The 20027-nt window shown below is 36.5% G+C and overlaps 2 protein-coding genes across 5 annotated transcripts in view; one reads left to right on the forward strand and one right to left on the reverse strand.

Annotated features, from left to right (window-relative positions):
* TRAPPC13 (trafficking protein particle complex subunit 13) overlaps positions 1–11929 on the forward strand; it is a 38313-nt gene extending 26384 nt beyond the window's left edge. The window contains exons 8-13 of one of the 4 annotated variants that reach the window (XM_041766791.1): positions 3244–3261; positions 5195–5328; positions 6627–6825; positions 8373–8473; positions 10698–10848; positions 10968–11929. In XM_041766791.1, the coding sequence (XP_041622725.1) occupies positions 3244–3261; positions 5195–5328; positions 6627–6825; positions 8373–8473; positions 10698–10848; positions 10968–11075 (711 nt within the window). In that variant the 3' untranslated portion in view covers positions 11076–11929. The remainder of the gene's footprint in view (positions 1–3243; positions 3262–5194; positions 5329–6626; positions 6826–8372; positions 8474–10697; positions 10849–10967) is intronic. The other 3 variants (XM_041766792.1, XM_041766793.1, XM_041766794.1) reach the window with 3 other exon arrangements.
* Positions 11930–13064: 1135 nt separating this feature from the next.
* Positions 13065–20027, reverse strand: part of SGTB (small glutamine rich tetratricopeptide repeat co-chaperone beta) — a 44979-nt gene continuing 38016 nt past the window's right edge. The window contains exons 9-11 of the mRNA XM_041766799.1: positions 18090–18127; positions 17777–17860; positions 13065–16494 (exon numbers count right to left, since the gene is read on the reverse strand). Coding sequence (XP_041622733.1) covers positions 16383–16494; positions 17777–17860; positions 18090–18127 — 234 coding nt within the window. The 3' untranslated portion in view covers positions 13065–16382. The remainder of the gene's footprint in view (positions 16495–17776; positions 17861–18089; positions 18128–20027) is intronic.

A 20027-nucleotide genomic window follows, 5' to 3' on the forward strand; every position in this document is an offset into this window, starting at 1 on the left:
AGTTTGGTAATTAAGTTCGGTGAATGGCTTAAAATACTTTTTGGGAGAAACAAGTTTGGCAAAAATACAGAAATATGGTAACTTTCAGAATAGAAGATAATCTGTCTTCTATCTGAACAAAAGAGATAAAATAGACTTTGCCGTAGGATAAAGATTTTATTGTTTGAATTTCTTTTTAAAAATTCTATATTAAAAAAAAAATAAATTAAAATTCTACTTTTGGCTTCCTGAGTTCCAGAAAAAACAGATTTCCAAATGGGCCCCTTAACCCTTCAAAAAATTTGTCTTTCATACAGTTAAATGGTTAAATTTAAAATTTAACATTTTATTAAAATGTTAGTTCCAAAGTATTAAATTGCAGTATTTTGAAATGAAAATTATGTCTTTATTACCCTTAACCAAATGATCAGAAATTTGTAGTCACATGTCAAATTTGGTATGTATTTTTACCATCAGCATCTGAGTTTTTATTCAATATGAAGTTTGTACTACAGCAGGGCTTACCAAGAGATGTCTAGGATAAGGAATCTGACCTGTGGTAAAGCCCAATTAGATGAAAAGAAACAAGTATATAAAATAATAAAACTACCTAGTATAGTATATATATATAGTGAATCTAAAGTGAATGATATAAAAAGATGTGCTATAGGAAGTCTGGAGTTGAGATATTACAGTAGTCTTCAGAGAAGATGAGAAGGGGAACTGGAGCAGAGTCTGGAAATAATACATGTCGGAAACATAAAAGTGTCAAAGCAGTGAAGGCATTCCAAGCAGAATTATAAGTGCACAAGGAATATTGAGTCTATAAGTGAAGAATATACATATTTCATGGGGGCATAGTCTCATCAAGGAGATTCCTTAGATGTTTAAGGAGTTAACATTTCTTTTCAGGGGATAGGAGAGTTGCCACACTACATATGTGTTCTGCTTTTTTTGTTTTACTAGAATACTTTTAATTATAATTATTTAGCTTATTGAATTTTAAGTGGTCTTTTTTTTTTTTTAAAGATTTATTTATTTATGATAGACATAGAGAGAGAGAGAGGCAGAGACACAGGAGGAGGGAGAGGCAGGCTCCATGCCCGGAGCCCAATGTGGGACTCGATCCCAGGACTCCAGGATCGCGCCCTGGGCCAAAGGCAGGCGCTAAACCGCTTAGCCACCCAGGGATCCCTAAGTGGTCTTTTTTTTTTAAGATTTTGTTTATTTATTCATGAGAGACACAGAGAGAGAGAGAGGCAGAGACACAGGCAGAGGGAGAAGCAGGCTCCATGCAGAGAGCCCGACATGGGACTCAATCCTGGGTCTCCAGGATCACACCCCAGGCTGAAGGCGGCGCTAAACCGCTGAGCCACCCAGGTGCCCTAAGTGGTCTTAATGTATCATTTTGCTAGGAAAGATTTCATCCATAGCATGAGGGAAGACAGATAACTAGTGTTAGAATACATATATTTGAAAATTAGAAACAAATAGGGCTGTATGTGGGTCTCTTTTCTTATAATTGGCTCTTAAGAAGACACATATTAAACTATTTTAGGTCTTTCTCTGCTGCAGCTGTAGTGGTCTGTTAAGATACTTGTCAAATAGTTCTATAATACTAATGTTTAGAATGATTCCTACAGTTTTTTAAAATTACTAGTTATTCCATAAATAGTATCGTAAAAATGATATACTCCCCAAAAAGGAAGGGGAAAATCCCCACAGTTCCACCACACCAAATAGTAATGGGCTTTTTATTAATTCATATTCTCTTTCAGTTTTTACTCACTTATGTTCAGTATTGTTTTTATAATCATAGTAACACAGTTTGCTGCCTTTTTTAGTTAGCATTATATGTAAACATAATCTGAAATCGTTGCCAACAAATGTCAGCTAAAAAAATTTTAGTGAAATTCTGAACCTTTGAAAATAGAGATTTCTTTAACAACCAAGAGTGAACAAATAGTTTTAGGTCTCTAAGATATTGATTACCTTATTAGGCAAATACTATTTGGCCTAGCACAAAGCAGATTCTCTTGACCCCAACTAGAAAATTAAGGTAACTTGTAGGAGTTTGTAAACAAACTGATATCAGTAGGTGATGTTTATTATTCTATGCCATAGTTCTTAGTCATTGACTTTTATCAGCCCCACATTTGTTTCAAATGAGAAATTTTTCTCTTTATGAGAAACTTTGTTGAAGTCTTCTAAAATAGGAAGATTGGTGACATTAGCAACTAGGATTCAAACATTGGGTCACCTGATAGGAATAGAGCTCCATGCCAGGTACTAAAGAGGGGCGCCTGGGTGGCTCAGTGTTTGAGCATTGCCTTTGGCTCAGGCCCTGATCCCAGGGTCCCGAGATTGAGTCCCACATTGGCCTCCCTCCAAGGAGCCTGCTTCTCCCTCTGCCTATGTCTCTGCCTCTCTCTGTGTGTCTCCCATGAATAAATAAACAAGATCTTTAAAAAAAAAGAGAGAGATAAATAAAGAAAACTGGACATCCTCCCAATCCTCAGGATACTTAAATCTAGTGGAGGAGACAAACATTACAAAATTGCAGTGTAAGCACCACCCCCTAGATCATAAAGTGTATTTAGACTCTGGGAAGAAAGAGGTGTGAAAAAGTATTTTTAGCAGTGGGTTGGACAAAAGAAGCAACATTTTAGATGAGCCTTGATAAATAAGTAGCCTTAGAAATATATATGAAAAAAAAAGATGAACTATAAAATATATTAAAAGAATAAACTCTCAGTTGTCTGATGTGGTCTAGCCCAGCATTTCCTCAAGTGTAATGCATGGAACTCTAAACACAGAAGATGCTCCTTGAAAAAATGCTTCCATTATTAGATAAATTAAGGAGAAGTTGTACAGTGTGTATCTACTCTGATTGTGGAGGGTAGTGTATAACCATCCTAAGTATCCATGAAGAATTACAGTGTAGGTAAAGAATTATAGAACTTGAAAGGTGCATGGGGTATACCTTTCTTGCCCAAATGTGTCCTTGAATATTTGCTCCTGTTTAAATATTCACCTGTAGTGTTCTTCTCTATTCATTTAACCATAGCAGTTTCACCTTTTTAGAAGAATGATTTGTCATATTCCTTTGTACTTTCTGTTTACTTCCTTGTTTTACTAATGCTGTCTTGTTTATTAGTAAATTAAAAAAAATGCAGAAATGCATTTTATTTTAAAGTTAGTTATTCTTTTTCTTTAACATTTAATTCTGATTTTTCTAATTTTTCTTTTTTATTTTTCCATTAGAGTGACCTCAGTTCTGTGGTAATTTGATTTTTTATTATAAATTTATATGCTTTTCTTACTTACCACTTTTTGACTCTGCCTAATTAATCTCTCTTTACAAAACATAGTGGAAAAACAAAGTTAGTTGTGAATACCACTTGTGTGACTTTAAAAGATGTTTCTAATTTGTACTTTTTATATTATATTGATTGTTTTATTCTCTGGGAAAAAAATTAGATTGAAGATTAAATTGTCATATTGAAACAATTATGCACTCATTTTTAGTGTTTTTCCTTTGGGTGTTTTTTAAAAGAGGCATGTTAACCTTATTATAGCCTTGGGATTTTCAACATCTTAACATAAGATTCTTTACCATCCTTTAATTCTTTGAGGCAAACTCTCTAGTTGAAATTTATCTTAAAATGCACAGTGGTTTTAGTTTTATGTTTGGGTAAAGTAAACATTAGTAAACAGAAGAACCTCAGATGTTCCCAAGTTGGCTAAAGTCATATTTCCAAGTTTCTATTTAATATAAGCAGCATTTGCTTATAATAACATGACTTGCATAATAACAACATCTTAATGTTGTAGCACAGAATTCTTAATTTTTCAAGTGTCAAATTACTTTGTACTAACTGTTCAAACTAACTTAATTTTCCATTATGCTGCTTGTTTTTCTTTCATTTTATCTAAGCTTTTCTAAACGTAAGCAGAAAATTGCATTTTTAAATTTGAAATGTGGGCCTGCAGTTATTTTTTTTTTTAAAGCAATGGATTGATGGGATATATTTACCTTTTTTTTTTTTTAAGAAAATGTAACAGAACAATGCATTTTAGTGGCAATTATTTTAAACTGATAAATCACTGTATTTCTATTTTCATTTGAGCACATGTGCCAAGACCTAAACAATCTGTTTTAGATAATAATATATTACACTAAACTTCATTATTACAATTTTGCAAATGATTTCCATTTTCCTAGATTTGATATTAACTGCCAAATTTTGGGGGTCATAGTTTATATTTTTTTATTTCTGTATATGACTCTGAAACTTTTTATTTACTGAATTGAATATCCTTAATGTGTTATTTTTTAGATAGGTCGATTTCAAAAATGAACCAAGTTCTCCTATTCTTCAGTTATATAGACACACAAAAAGAGACAAATCACATAAAAAGAAGGATGTTTAGTATAAATAATCTAAATTTTAATCCCTAAATTTAGAAAATAAAAATTTTATAAAACTACATATTTAAATTACCCCTTCATTACAATATTGCCAAACAGCATTAGTTTTCAAATATTTCTCTAAGGCTACAGAATATCTTATGTTTGATTTGGAAGCTCCATGATTATCAAGTATAATTTACATGTTTTTAACCCTAAATATATATTTAAGATGAACCAAGAAATCGCAATGACCACTAACAAATTGCTTTAAATAAAAAGTTAAATCCTATAAGATTATAAAATATATTGATTATTCACTGTACTGGTGGCTTCTATACTTTCTAAATTGAAATAATATGACCATTGGAAACCATATTATGATGGAATATTATAATGAAGATCTAATTATATTAACATACCACTGAAATGATAGGTACATAGGTATATTTATACTACTAAATGACATTTTAACGTTTAGAAACCTACTCAAAGATTTAGGATATCTGTGAATGAAATTCCAGTTAAATAACTAGTTTTGGATGTTGATACAAAAAATATTATAGTTATCCCCCATCCATTGTTTGATAAATTATCAGTTAACTAACACTTGACTTTGCCCCTGTTAATTATGTTAGGATGAAGATTTCTTTTCTTGCATTAATTATGATAACTTTGATTTGCAGGCATGAACTAATCACATTTGTGGTTAATATTTTTTCTTCATATAGATCAGATATTTTTGTTGAGGTAAATATTTTAAATACCATTACACTTTGGTGGATATTTTTTTCATATCCTCAGACTGATGAAGTATTTCTCGAAGCCCAGATTCAGAATATTACAACCTCGCCCATGTTTATGGAGAAAGTTTCATTGGAACCATCTATAATGTACAATGTAGCAGAATTAAACTCAGTCAGCCAAGCTGGAGAATGGTAAATATGAATTATGAAGTGTTTGTTTTCAAGTATGTGAACTCTTCTAACATTTGTTACTCTTGGATGGTTTGTAATTTGTATTTTAATTAAGAGACTTTATTTTCCCCAGGGAAGTTTTATGTGCCTAGAAAAATTGATCAGAAAGCACAGAGTTCCTCACGTCTCCCCCTACTCATAGTTCCCCTATTACTTACATCTTGTTTTAATGTGGCACATTTGTTAGAGTTGATTAACCAGTATTGATACTTTTATTCATTACAGTTCATAGTTTACATTCGGGGTTTACTCTTTTTGTCCTACCTTTTGTGGATTTTGACAAATGCAGTGACATGTAACCACCTTTTTACTGTCTTATACCAAATACTCCCAGTGCCCCAAAATCTCCTGTGCTTCACCCATTCTTCCCTCCACATAAAAATATAATAAAGATCCTAACCATTTGCATTTTATATTTTACTTTTTGAAGCACTTAGTCTTTTAATTTCTAGAATAATTCAGAGACATAAATCTGAAACTGTTCAACCTTTCCTGCAAATGGTAAAACTGAGGCATAGGAAGGAATGATGGAGAGGTTAGAAAGGATAAAGATGAAGGGTGAGGTTTAAGAATAATCTGTCAACATTAAAAGGAGTGAGCATAGGAATAGATCTGGTGTTGGTTTTTTGTTTTGTTTTGCAGAAATGAAATACGTATGTCTTTTTGTAGGTTATTTTAAAAAGGAAGAATAAATATAAAGTTGATGTTAATAAGGATAAGAAAGCAATATCTGGAAAATACCTGATTTTATTTATCAAGAACGAAACATTTACCTTTTATTATGATGGTTCAATTCAGTAAAGTTTGTAGCCTTCTATATCCCCACTAAGGAAAACAGTAACTTTCCATTCTTTCTCTGATCTTTTAGTTTATTTTTAAGATGATCACGTCATTTATAATGGTTTGTTTTTTCTTCTAGACGACTTTCTTTAGTAATTACAGAGAACCGGGACAGGATACTTTGGGTTTGATTGCTATTGCATTTTTTCAGTTAACTGATACATATCCAGTATTTTAGGTAATATATTGCATTCTATTATAAAGAACCTAAAGATTTTCCATATCATCTAAAAAATTTAAAGAAAATAAATCCTCTCAGTTCTGTCCTTTTTAATTTGTGTTGAAACCACTGAACTGTTCTATTTAAGATATTTGGATGGTAAATCTCAGTTCCTGTCCAAAGGAACAGTCACAGCCATGGTTTTTCTTTTAAAAGACTCTAGAGAATTTTCTCTGTCTCTTCTCTCCACCCCTCTCAGTGTAACTACATTTGGGTCAAGAGCATATTTGCAGCCAATGGATACACGCCAGTATTTGTACTGCCTAAAACCCAAGAAAGAGTTTGCAGAAAAAGCAGGCATCATTAAAGGAGTAACAGTAATTGGAAAATTGGATATAGTGTGGAAAACAAATCTAGGTGAAAGGGGAAGATTACAGACCAGCCAACTTCAGCGAATGGTGAGTCTAGAGAAAACATTCGAGGGGGTTTTGGTGTGCGAGGGGCAGATGGTTAGGACAGCTTAAATTTTCCTAGGTGCATCACTAAAAATCAGCAGTATAAGAAGCGCTAATATTACCAGTGAGTAAGAGATAAAAGACTAATAATTTTAATGATCTCTTGGTAGAAACTCGGTATTATGATAAATGAAAAATGTTCAAATGTTTGATCCATAATACATGGTTTGTTACTCTTACCAAATAGAAATTAAACTCTAGTGCTCACCACTTTTTCCCTTCTATGATATTTCATACTCTCTGTTCATCTGACTTCTATTACATTAAAGGATTTTTTTGCAATGTCCTGAAACTCTTAGACTTAAATTCACCAACTTAGCTCATACTTTTTCTTTCTCTTTCTTTCTTTCTTTTTCACTTTCTTTCTTTCTTTCTTTTTTTCTTTCTTTCTTTCTTTTTTTAAGATTTTATTTATTTATTCATGAGAGAGACATGGAGAGAGAAGCAGTGACATAGGCAGAGGGAGAAGCAGGCGTGATGTGGGACCCTGGGACCTCGGGATCACGACCTTAACCAAAGGCAGACACTAACCACAGAGCCACCCAGGTGCCCCTAGTTCATACTTTTTTAAAGATTTTGAAAATCTGAGTTGTCTAATCAGAAAGTGAGAGCCGTTAAAGTTACCTTGTAAGCATTACTTGAATAATTTACCTAATTTCTGCTCTTAAAGTAGGGATGGCTTCTAGTACTCTTTCTCTTACTGGTGGGAGTATGCCCTTTGTGCTGAATATTAACTATTGTGATATATATATTTTTTTAATTTCGCTATGGGAAAAAAAGATTATCACTGGCCTATTTTAGTTATTTATTTTTAAGATTTTTATTTATTTGAGAAAGGGAAAGAGCACAGAGGGAAAATTAGAGAGAGAAGCAGCGTCCCCACTGAGCAGAGAGCCTGAGGCGGGGCTCAATCCCAGGACCCTAAGATCATGACCTGAGCCAAAGGCAGACACTTAATCGATTGAAACACTCAGGCGCCCCACTGAGCCTATTTTAAAATATAGTTGTTAGCTCTCATCTTGCCATAGAGGTTCCAAGCTTTGATGTTTCTCTGGTCTCTCCTTGCCTGAGTGTCTCATTAACGGACATGTTTGTTTGTTTTCTTGGATCTTTTCACAGCAATCTTACTCTTCCTGCTTTGGCAATAACCTTATTTAGAGTTATGTATGTATAAGCTATAGGATTTTTGGAAAACATCCCTTTAAGATCAGACGTACTGAAATGTCTTTACTATTTACCTCTGAGATTCATTTGATCTCTGCTGAACATGGAATAATCATAGCAAACACAGGGTCCACAGTGCTGGTCCACAGATGATATTAGCAAAAGAAGTTAGAACAGAGAACAGTAAGAATGACTGAGAAGTATTTTCTCCAAACATGAGCTTGGAGATGCAACAACTGTTGAGTACATGGGCTAGTGTGGTACCTTTATTAAAGTGGAAAGGTTTTGTAATAGATGTATGTTAACTGTGTTGCTTTTTCTCTTAGGCTCCAGGTTATGGAGATGTTAGGTTGTCTTTGGAGGCAATCCCAGATACCGTAAACCTAGAAGAACCTTTTCATATTACCTGTAAAATAACAAACTGCAGGTAATGGCAGTGTTTGTGGATGGGTATCCTTTGCTCCTCGCCTACGTCAAAGAAATTAAAGTCTTTTGAGTATGCCGTCTTAAATTTCCTCTTGACATAAGCCTTTTCTGATGTTGGTATTGCATACTGTAAAGTTCTTTTGGTAGCTGTATACATTACTTATTTTTGAGGTCCTACTTTATTAGGCATTGTCTATATTTTGCTTAATTCATGAATTGCACCCTATGAGGTAGATACTATTCACATTTTATGCAAGGGAAAGCCAACTCAGACGTTAAGTGACTTAGTCAAGCAGAGAGAGCTAGAAAAGATAGGGCCAGAATTTGAAACCAGGTGTATTTGACTTCAGAGTCCATGCTCTTCTTCATTGTTCACACTTCCTCACACTTCAGATTACTAATGCATGAACTAGTACATTCTTATGAAGTAATATATTATAGATTGAAGGTAATAAGAGATTTTTCTGAACTATACTTATACCTGGATTGCAGCTTTATTATTAAGAAAGTAAAAATTGGTTATGAATTTAAGACAAGGAATCAATCATAGATTGGAAAATAGGGCCTTGATATAATCTAGCGATTGGGATGCAAAGAACATAGGGCTTTGACGCCAGAAAAACAGGATTAAATTCCAGTCCTGTTGCTTCTGGTACAACTTGTATTACTACTTGAAATGTATTATTAGTTGGGGCATTTTGATAATATTGCAGTAATAATTCCCATCCAACATGGTCTGAATGTATACTCTTTTAAAATTCCATATCTACTCCAACTTTATGATATAGGAAATACTCATCCTTGAAAATTAAAAAAATACCTTCCTCCCTCTGAAGCTAGTGACCTATAATGCACAGTTAATCATTCCTTTTTAGTGATAGCGAATTTTTATATAGTTTTTCTTGGTGACATTCATATATATATGAATATATATATATATATTGCTATAATTTTTAGTCTCTCCCTTACTACATTCTGCACTATTCAACAAAAGGGACCATATCTTACCTCGCGTTGTAGATGAATTTGCCCCATCGTGGAAGTTCATTAAACAGCAACATGCGTAGGGTAAAGACCCTTTGTGTATAAATGTGCTTTGGATTTTTTGTTTATTTAAATGTTTTGAGGCGTAGCGAATCAATTAATGACCAAATGACAAACTGCTGTAAAAAATGAAGAAATTCATTTTTTTATGGTGTCTGCTTTAACTTCAGATGATTGAAGTGAATTTTCTAAAAAGCACGTATTTCTTAGACCTTCATTTTTCTCATGTATAAAAATGGGATCCCTGTCACCACCACCACTATCACACCCACACGCATGCACAAAATACAGTTACTGGATTTTTGTGAAACGTCATGAGAAAATTCATGTAGTACATTTAACCTGGTCTGTGGCACACAGTGGACATTTCAAATGTTTGTTGCAGAAATAGAGACATATAAAAGCTAAAGATCATTAAATCAGTATGTCTTAAGAATCAAATTGAAATTTAAATAAGTATTTAAAATAAGGAGCCAAGAAAGAGGAGGAAAAAAGAACTGAAACAGTTGAAAGTAGCCAAAAATGGTGGTAGAGCAGAGGACTGTTTTTTACTTTGAGCCTCTGGCTATTTAAAAAAAAAAAAAAAAGAACAATGTGTATACTGTCATTGAAAGTTTTTTTTTTTTCTTTTAACATGTTGAAGCTAAATTAGTGATATCACTTATAAGCAGAAGCAGTCTTTTCCTGTGTGAACAAACCTGGATAATATTTACTTAGAAATACTGTCATTTTCTGTTATCTGCATGGTAAAGGAACCTAGGTTAAATAACAAAAAGACTCAGTTTATCTTTTTCTTTCCGGAAGAGTACCTGCCAGAAATAGAAAGGAAACATAGCAACAAGATTAGACACAGATGTCTGGAAGTCTCCCAGAGAAATGGCAAAGCTGTTAACAGATCAGCACCAGGGAGCCAGGATTCAATAATAGAACCAGAAGGCTTATATCCAGACAGGCAGATCAATCTCAGCACCACTTTAAACCGTAGAAGATGCCATCTCCTTTTATTGTCCTTTTTCTATCTTAAGTGAAATAAAAATGACATTATAGCTTTTTATTTCTGATTCTGCTTTTTATTCTCCTGGATACCCTGAAAACCAATTCATTGGCACTAGTGGAAGAAATAGCACAGTACTGCTTTGTGAAAGGAACAAGATTTATTCCCGTCTTTTTGATTCCTCCAGCAGTGAAAGGACTATGGATCTGGTTTTAGAAATGTGCAATACCAATTCTATCCACTGGTGTGGCATCTCAGGAAGACAGCTCGGAAAGCTACATCCAAGTTCCTCCCTCTGCCTGGCTCTCACTCTGCTGTCTTCGGTGCAGGGATTGCAGGTGTGCTCTCTTCTCAGTAATTTCAGTATTTGGGCACGGGTAACCCTTGGTCATTTACTGTTTCCACATTTCCCTTGGTACTTTCCCAGATATTTATGCCTTTCTCTTTCCCTCAATAGAGTGTCTCCGGCTTAAGACTAACAGACACGTTCTTAAAGAGAACGTACGAATATGATGACATCGCACAGGTCTGTGTGGTATCTTCGGCCATTAAGGTGGAGAGTTGAAGAAAACTTCCAGTGTTCTACTTTTCATGGAGTTTCACAGGACTTCCTGTGTATTTGTCACCTTTGTGAAATGATCACGTCTACAACAAAAATAAGTACCTATTATTTAAATTTCTTTCCTGCAAAAGTTAAAATATTAAATATTTGTTTTGAAAAGAACCATCTACAGATTTTATCTTGTGAATTATATTCTAAACGGACATTTGTATATTTCCTACACTCAGCCTGTTACATCTTTAGATAACCATTGGACTTTGTTTCCCAAAAGCTCTATATTTGAGGCACTGTCCCTAGCAAGTATCTAGAATGGGGGGTTAGCAAACATTTTATGTAAAGGGCCAGATACTAAATATTTGTCTTAGCAGGGAATGTGGTTTGAAAATACTAAACTCTGGGGCAGCCCAGGTGGCTCAGCAGTTTAGCGCCACCTTCAGCCCAGGGCGTGATCCTGGAGACCTGGGATCGAGTCCCACGTCAGGCCCCCTGCATGGAGCCTGCTTCTCCCTCTGCCTGTGTCTCTGCCTCTCTCTCTCTCTCTCTCTCTCTCTCCTCTCTGTGTATTCTCATGAATAAATAAATAAAATCTTAAAAAAAAAAAAAAAGACTAAACTCTGCTATTATAGTGGGACAGCAACACATAGGCAAAAATAGCACAGCAGTGTTTACAGAAGCAGGCAGCTGGCCAGATTTGGCCTGCAGGCTTTAGTTTGCTGACCTTGATCTGAAAGATAAAATTGTTTCTTAAAACTTTAGATTTTGGGGATCCCTGGGTGGCGCGGCGGTTTGGCGCCTGCCTTTGGCCCAGGGCGCGATCCTGGAGACCCGGGATCGAATCCCATGTCGGGCTCCCGGTGCATGGAGCCTGCTTCTCCCTCTGCCTGTGTCTCTGCCTGTCTCTCTCTCTCTCTGTGTGACTATCATAAATAAAAAAATAAAAACATTTAAAAACTTTAGATTTTTATAATACTTTATTTAAAAATTTTCCAATTCACCCTTTTTTTCCTAACTCCTCAGCAGAAAAAGTTTAAGACAACTAGAGTAGTGCTTATGTAACCTTAATATGCCAACACATTATGAGTTCTCCTAGTTGTTTTCAAGGTTATTATATTTATGTGTACCTGTGTTTGTGGTGACATATAAACACACACATCTAAATATCAGTTACTAACAGATCAGAATTGGTTTAATTGCTTGGATTGTTGATTACTCTGTTAATTTTTTTTTTTTTTTTTATTTATGATAGTCACAGAGAGAGAGAGAGAGAGAGGCAGAGACACAGGCAGAGGGAGAAGCAGGCTCCATGCACCGGGAGCCTGACGTGGGATTCGATCCTGGGTCTCCAGGATCGCGCCCTGGGCCAAAGGCAGGCGCCAAACCGCTGCGCCACCCAGGGATCCCCTACTCTGTTAATTTTTAACTAAGAATCCTGTTAATTTTAAGATTTTATTCATTTATTCATGAGAGACACAGAGGGGGAGGGGGGGTGGCAGAGACACAGACAGAGGGAGAAGCAGGCCCCATGCAAGGAGCCCGACATGGGACTCGATCCTGGGACTCCAGGATCAGGCCCTGGGCCAAAGGCAGGTGCCAAACCACTGAGCCACCCAGGGATACCCTCCTGTTAATTTTCTAAGCTAAAAAGCCCTGTTTTTTCACATTGAAAAATAAGCCACTTATTTTCATAAGGCATATTTAAAGGATTTCCAACTTCTGATATTTGATTTTGAACTCTAAGTCATGTATAAATACTACAAAACTGTCTCTATATGTAATCACAGTGATTTACTTATTCCAGGAACAAAAATAGTAAGAAAGTTAAAATTGTAAACAAATTGGCAACATGAATATCCTAAGCTTCAATATTTTGTAAGGAAACCAAAAGCTTATGCTGTTAAATAAAAACCTATTTTGGTAAGTCGGAATTCAAGGATGTAAATATAATTGCTTAAATGTTAGATGCATTAAGTCAAATACAAAAATTGGTTTTTCTTAAATGCATAATTATTTATTGCCATGACAAATTATTTGGTCCAAAGTGAAAGCTATATTCAGAATGAGATTTGCCCCTTAAATTGCACTAATAATGAAATATCTGTGCAAAATAAAGTGCAGTCTAAAGTTGAAGTCTGTCTTTCTTTCAGAGTAAGATTGATTAATAAGACTTTATAGCCACTGCTTTGTGTATTTCCATTGTTTTTCAAGCATCTTCTCATGACTGAACCTTCTGTTTCATTGTTCCCGATTTTATTTTATCTTTTTTTTGTTCCCGATTTTAAAAGTAACATATAATGGTCACTTGATAGCTGCTATGTAATTTGATTTAATTACAAAGTCTCTTTTTATACACATCGTCCATTCTTTAAGTAAAGGTTAGATAATGTCATCTTAGAAAGGATCTGTTTAAACCATATTATAAAAATTAGATAAACAATTTGGTACATTAAATGAAAACGTCTTCCTCATAAAAGGAACCTTTTAAGTTTCACATAGCATCATAACAGCTATAGCTACTACAATGAAATGTGGTTAACAGAAGCCAGTCATTCCTAAACAGAATGTATACTAAATTCTAGAATTACATTCTAGTACATTGCCTTAATGTCCTCTTGTTCCAAACAAGCCAGCAAAGTATTTGGGACAGTCCTTATAATTTTAAGAGTAGCTAGCACAATCCAAATGCATACACTTTCCTTGAAATGATTTGCAGTTGTGATTCCAAAATGATAAAGGTATTTGAAGAGCAAAAAATGGCTTGAATAGAATGACAAATGCCTAGAATGAACTTGTTATAGGTGGTGTATCAACCAAGAAACAAACGAGAAATTTGTAATGGAAGGACTATACCAGCTCTTCGCATAAAAAGGATGGCGTACCCCATCTAGAGATATTGGCAAATCAAGACATTGTTTTAAAAAGTGTTTTTTCTTATAATGCCTTTGTCTGATTTTGGTATCAGAGTAATAATAGCTAAATGCTTTGGAAAGTGTTTCCTCCTCTTCTGTTTTCTGAAAGAAATAGTGTCAAATTGATAGTATTTCTCCTGTGTTTGGTAGAATTTACCACTGAAGTCCTCTGGGCCTGAAGTTTGCTCTCCTGGAGGATGTCTATTTCTTCACTGCACTTTGGTAGTTTTTATCTTACAGGGAATTCATCTGTTTCATGTAAGTTATTCAATATATGGACCTAGAGTTGGTCATTGTATTTTCTGATTATCCTGTTAAAGTCTCGAAGGCTATGGTGCTGTCCTCTCCCTTGTGGTACTGTTGATTTGTGTTTTCTCTCTTTCCAGTCAGTCACCTACAGATTTACCAATTTTATTGATCTAAAAGCAATTTAATATACAAGATAGTTTTTCTAGAAACTTTGTCTTATCACTGGAAAAGAGTAGCCTTTTTTTTTTTTTTTTTAATTAAGCAAACTCTATGCCCAATGTGGAGCCTAAACTCCTGACCCTGAGATCCAGTCACATGCTCTACCTAATAAGCCAGCCAGGCACCCCAAGAGTAGCTAATTTTTAATTGTGAATCATCTTTCACATTTTTTTTTTCCAGGACAGTACTAACTTTCATGCAAATAGTATTTCGTTCTGTGTAACACTTGAACACTAGGAGCTGAGTTTAACCTCATGAAAAATTAAGTTGGTTTAGATGGAATAAAGGAAATTTAATTCAGAAGGCCTAAAATTTAAGTCCTGCTCTTCTCTGGCCAGAACTGTAGATTCTTATGGGTCTTGTGCTCAGGCAGTTAGGAATTTGCTGGTCTGAGGAGAAATCTCTAACTTACCTTTGCTCTAAATTAGAGTCCTAAGACCTAAGTCAGAACCACCTGGTATGCTATTTAACATGGTGATTCCTAGGCCTTACTACTAAATAAAAATTGAAAGTGTGGCTGTGAAACTGCATTTTTAATGAATTCTTACAGTGAAATTGCAGAACCACTGTTCTAATCTCACAAGGGGGGAAACAAAGGAAAAGTTGGTTTTTAACCTTATAGAGATACCAAGTCTTTTGAAGAGAATAGTTACAGTAAGGCCCCTCATCATCATGAGTATTACTGACTTCTTTTTATATTATTTCTTTTTCAGCCGTCTGTCACAACACTTGTGAAATTATTGTGTTCACCCTACTTTACCAATTTCATAATTAACAAAAGAAATTCCAGTTAGAATGGTCTTTTATCACTGTAAAGACATGCCATTAATACTTAATGCCACATTTCTTCATTAACTACTATGAATTGATTTCAGTGAAATATTTTAAGTCCCCTGTTATGTTTACATTGCATCAAATTAAGATTAAGCATAAAAGCAACATGCTAAGCCAAATTACAGCAAAGGTTTACATGAACAAGCAGTGTTAATGATAGAAGCTTTTTGTAATCCATCAAATAATTAGTGAGTTTTAAAAAAATCAGTATTTATATGCACATAATTAAATGCCACTTAGAAAATCCTTAACTTGAGGGCCAAAACAGTGGCTTATTTAAATGTAAGTATATTTGAGAGTTTCCATGGTAAAGTCACCACTGGGGAAATTGTGCTAGTTAAATTGAGTAGTTTATACAAAGGAACTAAACAGTACCATTAAGGATTTCTAAATGTATTTTATTATGTACTTAGAGTAATTGGCCATGCTAATGTTATCAAGACCAAACTGCAGGCAAGATTAGTTAAGAACTATGCAGAAAACCTGAACATCCTACCTTCACTCTGTACATTCACAGCATCTTATTTTTCTTTTCAAAACCACCCTTGCACCAAATGCTTCTTTCCACCAGCTCTGATTATTCCCTGTTACCCATCAGAACAAGCAGCATTAAAGACAGTACTGGCCCCTGTGATCTACATTCAGTCCTGATAGCACTATCAAAACGAAATCTGCACAACACATTTCTCCTCTCCAGACATGCATGCTGTTCAGCGGCCAGGATACTTCTCCTAAACCAGCATGAGAAACCTTTCTTCTTGGCCATCGCCATCTTTCAAAAACAGTTTGCTTCAGGGAACTTGGAGCTAGAGAACTCACCCATAAACAGCCCTCCTGTTCAATAAATATACTCTGCTATTAGGTCTAATATACAAATATGATGATGATTTGAAAATGGAACCCTGTCCAGTACTCTACTGGCACTCCACAGGGCTACTGACCATTCATTTACAAAGGAGTCATGTTATGTTCAAGTCTGTGGATGATAAACCTATCGTCTAGACAGATTGATTCTTTTACGTGTCTTTGTTTTGGCCACTATCTACAGCAAACACTTAAGAGCCATAATCATTTGTGCTCTAGGTTAGGGTCCCTGATCAAGTCACGAATGTTCTTCAGTACTGCTGCTGAATGATCTGCTCCGGATGTGATTTCTGAGTTGCTCTATAAGTTCAGGATTCTGTTGCTGTATCTGCTGAGCAAACTGCTGTCCCCTGTAGTAAAGAGGCAAAGTGGTATGAATTAGGGAACTTCCAGTCACATAACACCAATGCCCAGAGAACTGCAGAGGATGTGGGTATTACTCAAAGGGAACTTTTTCTATAAAAACAAGTTTTAGACTCCTGATGTTACTATCTTCCAGTTACCAATTCCTCCATATAGCACTAGGACAGTGCAGTGTTCTTCGTAAGAAACAAAACACCCACGCTAAAAAGGGACTTCCTGAAATCAGGGTGAAATCTACCCAGTTTAGTGTTTAACCACAAATAAGCAAAGGGCTGAAGAGTACATGCTTTCGTTGTCAGTGCTCAAATACAACGCAAGGAATTGCTCTTGTCATCAGGTATGCTAGGTGTCACAATCCTTCTGGTCACCTCTATGTCACCTAACATAACTGATTTCTGAAGGCAAAAAAAAACAATACAAATGCCTGAGTGTGTAACCATCAACTGCAAGTGTTACACATCACTAGAATCATGCCACTGAAAGATCACTAAAAATGCAATATTGTAAGTAGGGTTGGTTACATGGTTGCAATCACAAAAAGCACATGGTCCTCCTGTCTTTATATAAAATTTCCAGTGGTACATTACAGGCCAACCAAAAAATCAATTAAAAAAGCAGAGTATCCTAACCAACTCGGGTGGAAGTGAAGGTAGTGTGCTCATATAATAAGATGCAAGGGGTTCCTCTGATAATGATGTGCACTGAAAAAGCTCAAATAAAATAGTTTCTTAAATTGTCGGGACATTAATGTATGGAATACCTGATTTTTAAATACATGAGTATACCTAAATTAATCCATACTGCAAGCAGATATTTGACTTTCATCTACCTCCTTGAGTAACTATTCAAATCTGCTGAAAATCTTTTGCATGGATACAGATCTGGATTCCTGCCCTCCACTCTGAAAATTCCATATTACGAACTTCTTTAGACTGAGTAACTAATGAGGCCACTGATACTAAAAGAAAAAAATTTAAAAAGAAAGCCCTGGGATCCCTGGGTGGCGCAGCGGTTTGGCGCCTGCCTTTGGCCCAGGGCGCGATCCTGGAGACCCGGGATCGAATCCCACATCGGGCTCCCGGTGCATGGAGCCTGCTTCTCCCTCTGCCTGTGTCTCTGCCTCTCTCTCTCTCTCTGTGACTATCATAAATAAATAAAAATTAAAAAAAAAAAAAAAAAAAGAAAGAAAGCCCTGGTCCTTTCACTTTAGAGACAAGCTGTCAAACACAAACTTTTTTTTTTTTTTACTATTTCTGTAGTAACACTTACGCTTGGATGAGGCTAGACAGGTCAGTTAGTCCCCCAACTCCGGCAGCAGGTCCCCCGATAGCATTTGTCATCATTCCTGACATTCTAGAATAGGCAAGAGATACACACTGGGATTGGCATATAGTCTTAGCAAGCAGGGTACTGGCGAAGGAGAAGTCAGGAAAATACACCCATATTGTGTAGGAAGTCAAGGCGGATGTGCATGGCTCTAAGTTCCAAATGACTGGCATTCATCTACCATCTATCACTTATCATTTTGGAGCTGATGTACTCCAATTAGGAGCCAGCAAGTGGGAGGGGAAAATATACTTACAGCTGCTGAACTTGAGGGTTCTGCATTAAACTTGCTGCCTGCAATTGAAAAATGGCATCTCCCATTAAAGGCAGTTCATAGTTACGGGTCTTTAACAAAGACTTTTTTCAAAAAAAACCCAGGAATGAAGACTAAACCAGGTACATTCTAACATTCTTTAGAGTTTTAGTGTATTTTTCTTTTTTTGAGCAAGAGAACACACGTGTGCATGAAAGAGTGGGGGAGGGTGGAGGAGGAGAGAATCGCAAGCAGGCTCCGCGCCCGATGCAGGGCTCAATCTCACGACCTTGAGGCCCTGACCTGAGCCGAAACCAAGAGTTGGATGCTTAACTGACTGAGCCACCCAGGGGCCCCTAGCTTTAGTGTATTTTTAAAAGTGAATGGGAATGTTAAAAAAAAAAAAAAAAAAGGAAGGACTAGGAAAAGTGGCATTGAAAATACATTGTGAGGATAAAGAGATTACAAACATATACTAAGCTGAGGATATTGAGAGCAGTTTACTTCCTACTACTTATCAGATCAATAAAGTGAAAAGGAAAAAATAGAGACTTTTAAAGTATGAACAGTCTCCTATAATTGAAGGTCTACTTCAAAAGAGGAGACGTGACCTTGCTCCATGGGGCTTGGTGGTTTTATTCCTCCCCTGCTTATAGTGGGAGGGAAATTACATTCATACATATATTCACTTGTAAAAATTTCTATTTTGAAACCATATCAGATTTTTTTTTGCCTCAAACTGGTACTGTCCACAATGTTCATGTAAAAATTAAGTTAATCTTTGTAGATGGTAGTTATTTTTTTATCTACTGACCCCAAATGAGTCATTGGAAAAAGCCATCGTTTGTTTTCATTGCCATAAAGAGTACTGTCTGACTTAACTTGCAAACGGTTCAGTAACTTCCCTCAAGTCTCGGGTAGGATTCGTGCCTCTGCACCAACACATGAATTCTGTGGACGAATACACAGAAAAAGCAGGATTTGTGGGTCACAAATATCATAAAGCCTTTTTGTGTCATGATCCCTTTAATCTGATTCTATAAAGCAGTTCATCCTCTTCTAGACTCTAGGACCTCAAGGAAACAGAGCAGATCCTAGGGCTTTTCTGGTCACTCTGAAGTAAGCAGTCCTCCAGTCGCCTAAAGTTAGAAAATGACCTGTGGCTCAGGACTGCGCGTCTGGCTCCCTGCAGTAACCAAGTGCACGTCTGCTCTGCGCCATGGGCCTGCCGTCAGGTGGGCCCGCTGCACCAGCGCGGAGGGGCGCCATTGCCTGCTCCTCCTCACCACCGTGCTTCTGTGCCTCTCCCCGCAGCTGGCCGGGCAAGAGTACTGGCCCTCTAGGAGGGAAGAGGGTCAGGGGTGCAGGAAAGTTATCCAATGACTGGTACTTTCTCAGTAGTTTTTGCACTGGTGCTCTTTGGTTGTGCAAACTGTTTAAAATTACTATGGATCTCTCTTGGGGCTCTTTCTAAGGTCCTTCAGAAACTTTTCCCACCCCCACCACGCTGGGCATTTCTCCTCTGTCCTCTGAGAAAGGGACTTTACTCTCTGGATAGACGCTGCGACTTTCCGTGCGGTCCCAAGTCTTTTGCAGTCCTCCGCTAGAGATGACGTGTCGGGGTCCTGTACCTTCCAGGAGGCCCCTCTGGGCGGATCACCCTGGAATAGATGAGCTCCCGGGTGCACCGTGATCCACAGGAAGCACACCTCCTCCACTCCACTGCCATTGGTACAGTTACTTGCTAAACCACACAGGCTTCGTTAGCTGACGGGCCAGACTCCAGTCTGCTGTCTTCCGCCCTGAGGGCCACGTAGAAAGCTCTCTGAGGGGGCCAGAAAAGCCCTTTCTCTGTGGGCCTGAGAGGAGGGCAGGTCCCCTTACTTCCCAGCAAGTGGAAAAGGGCTCTCTAACTCCAATAGCTTCCTCCAAAAATCCTCT

Source organism: Vulpes lagopus, chromosome 8 (genome assembly GCF_018345385.1).
Source record: "Vulpes lagopus strain Blue_001 chromosome 8, ASM1834538v1, whole genome shotgun sequence".
NCBI classification, from domain to species: domain Eukaryota; kingdom Metazoa; phylum Chordata; class Mammalia; order Carnivora; family Canidae; genus Vulpes; species Vulpes lagopus.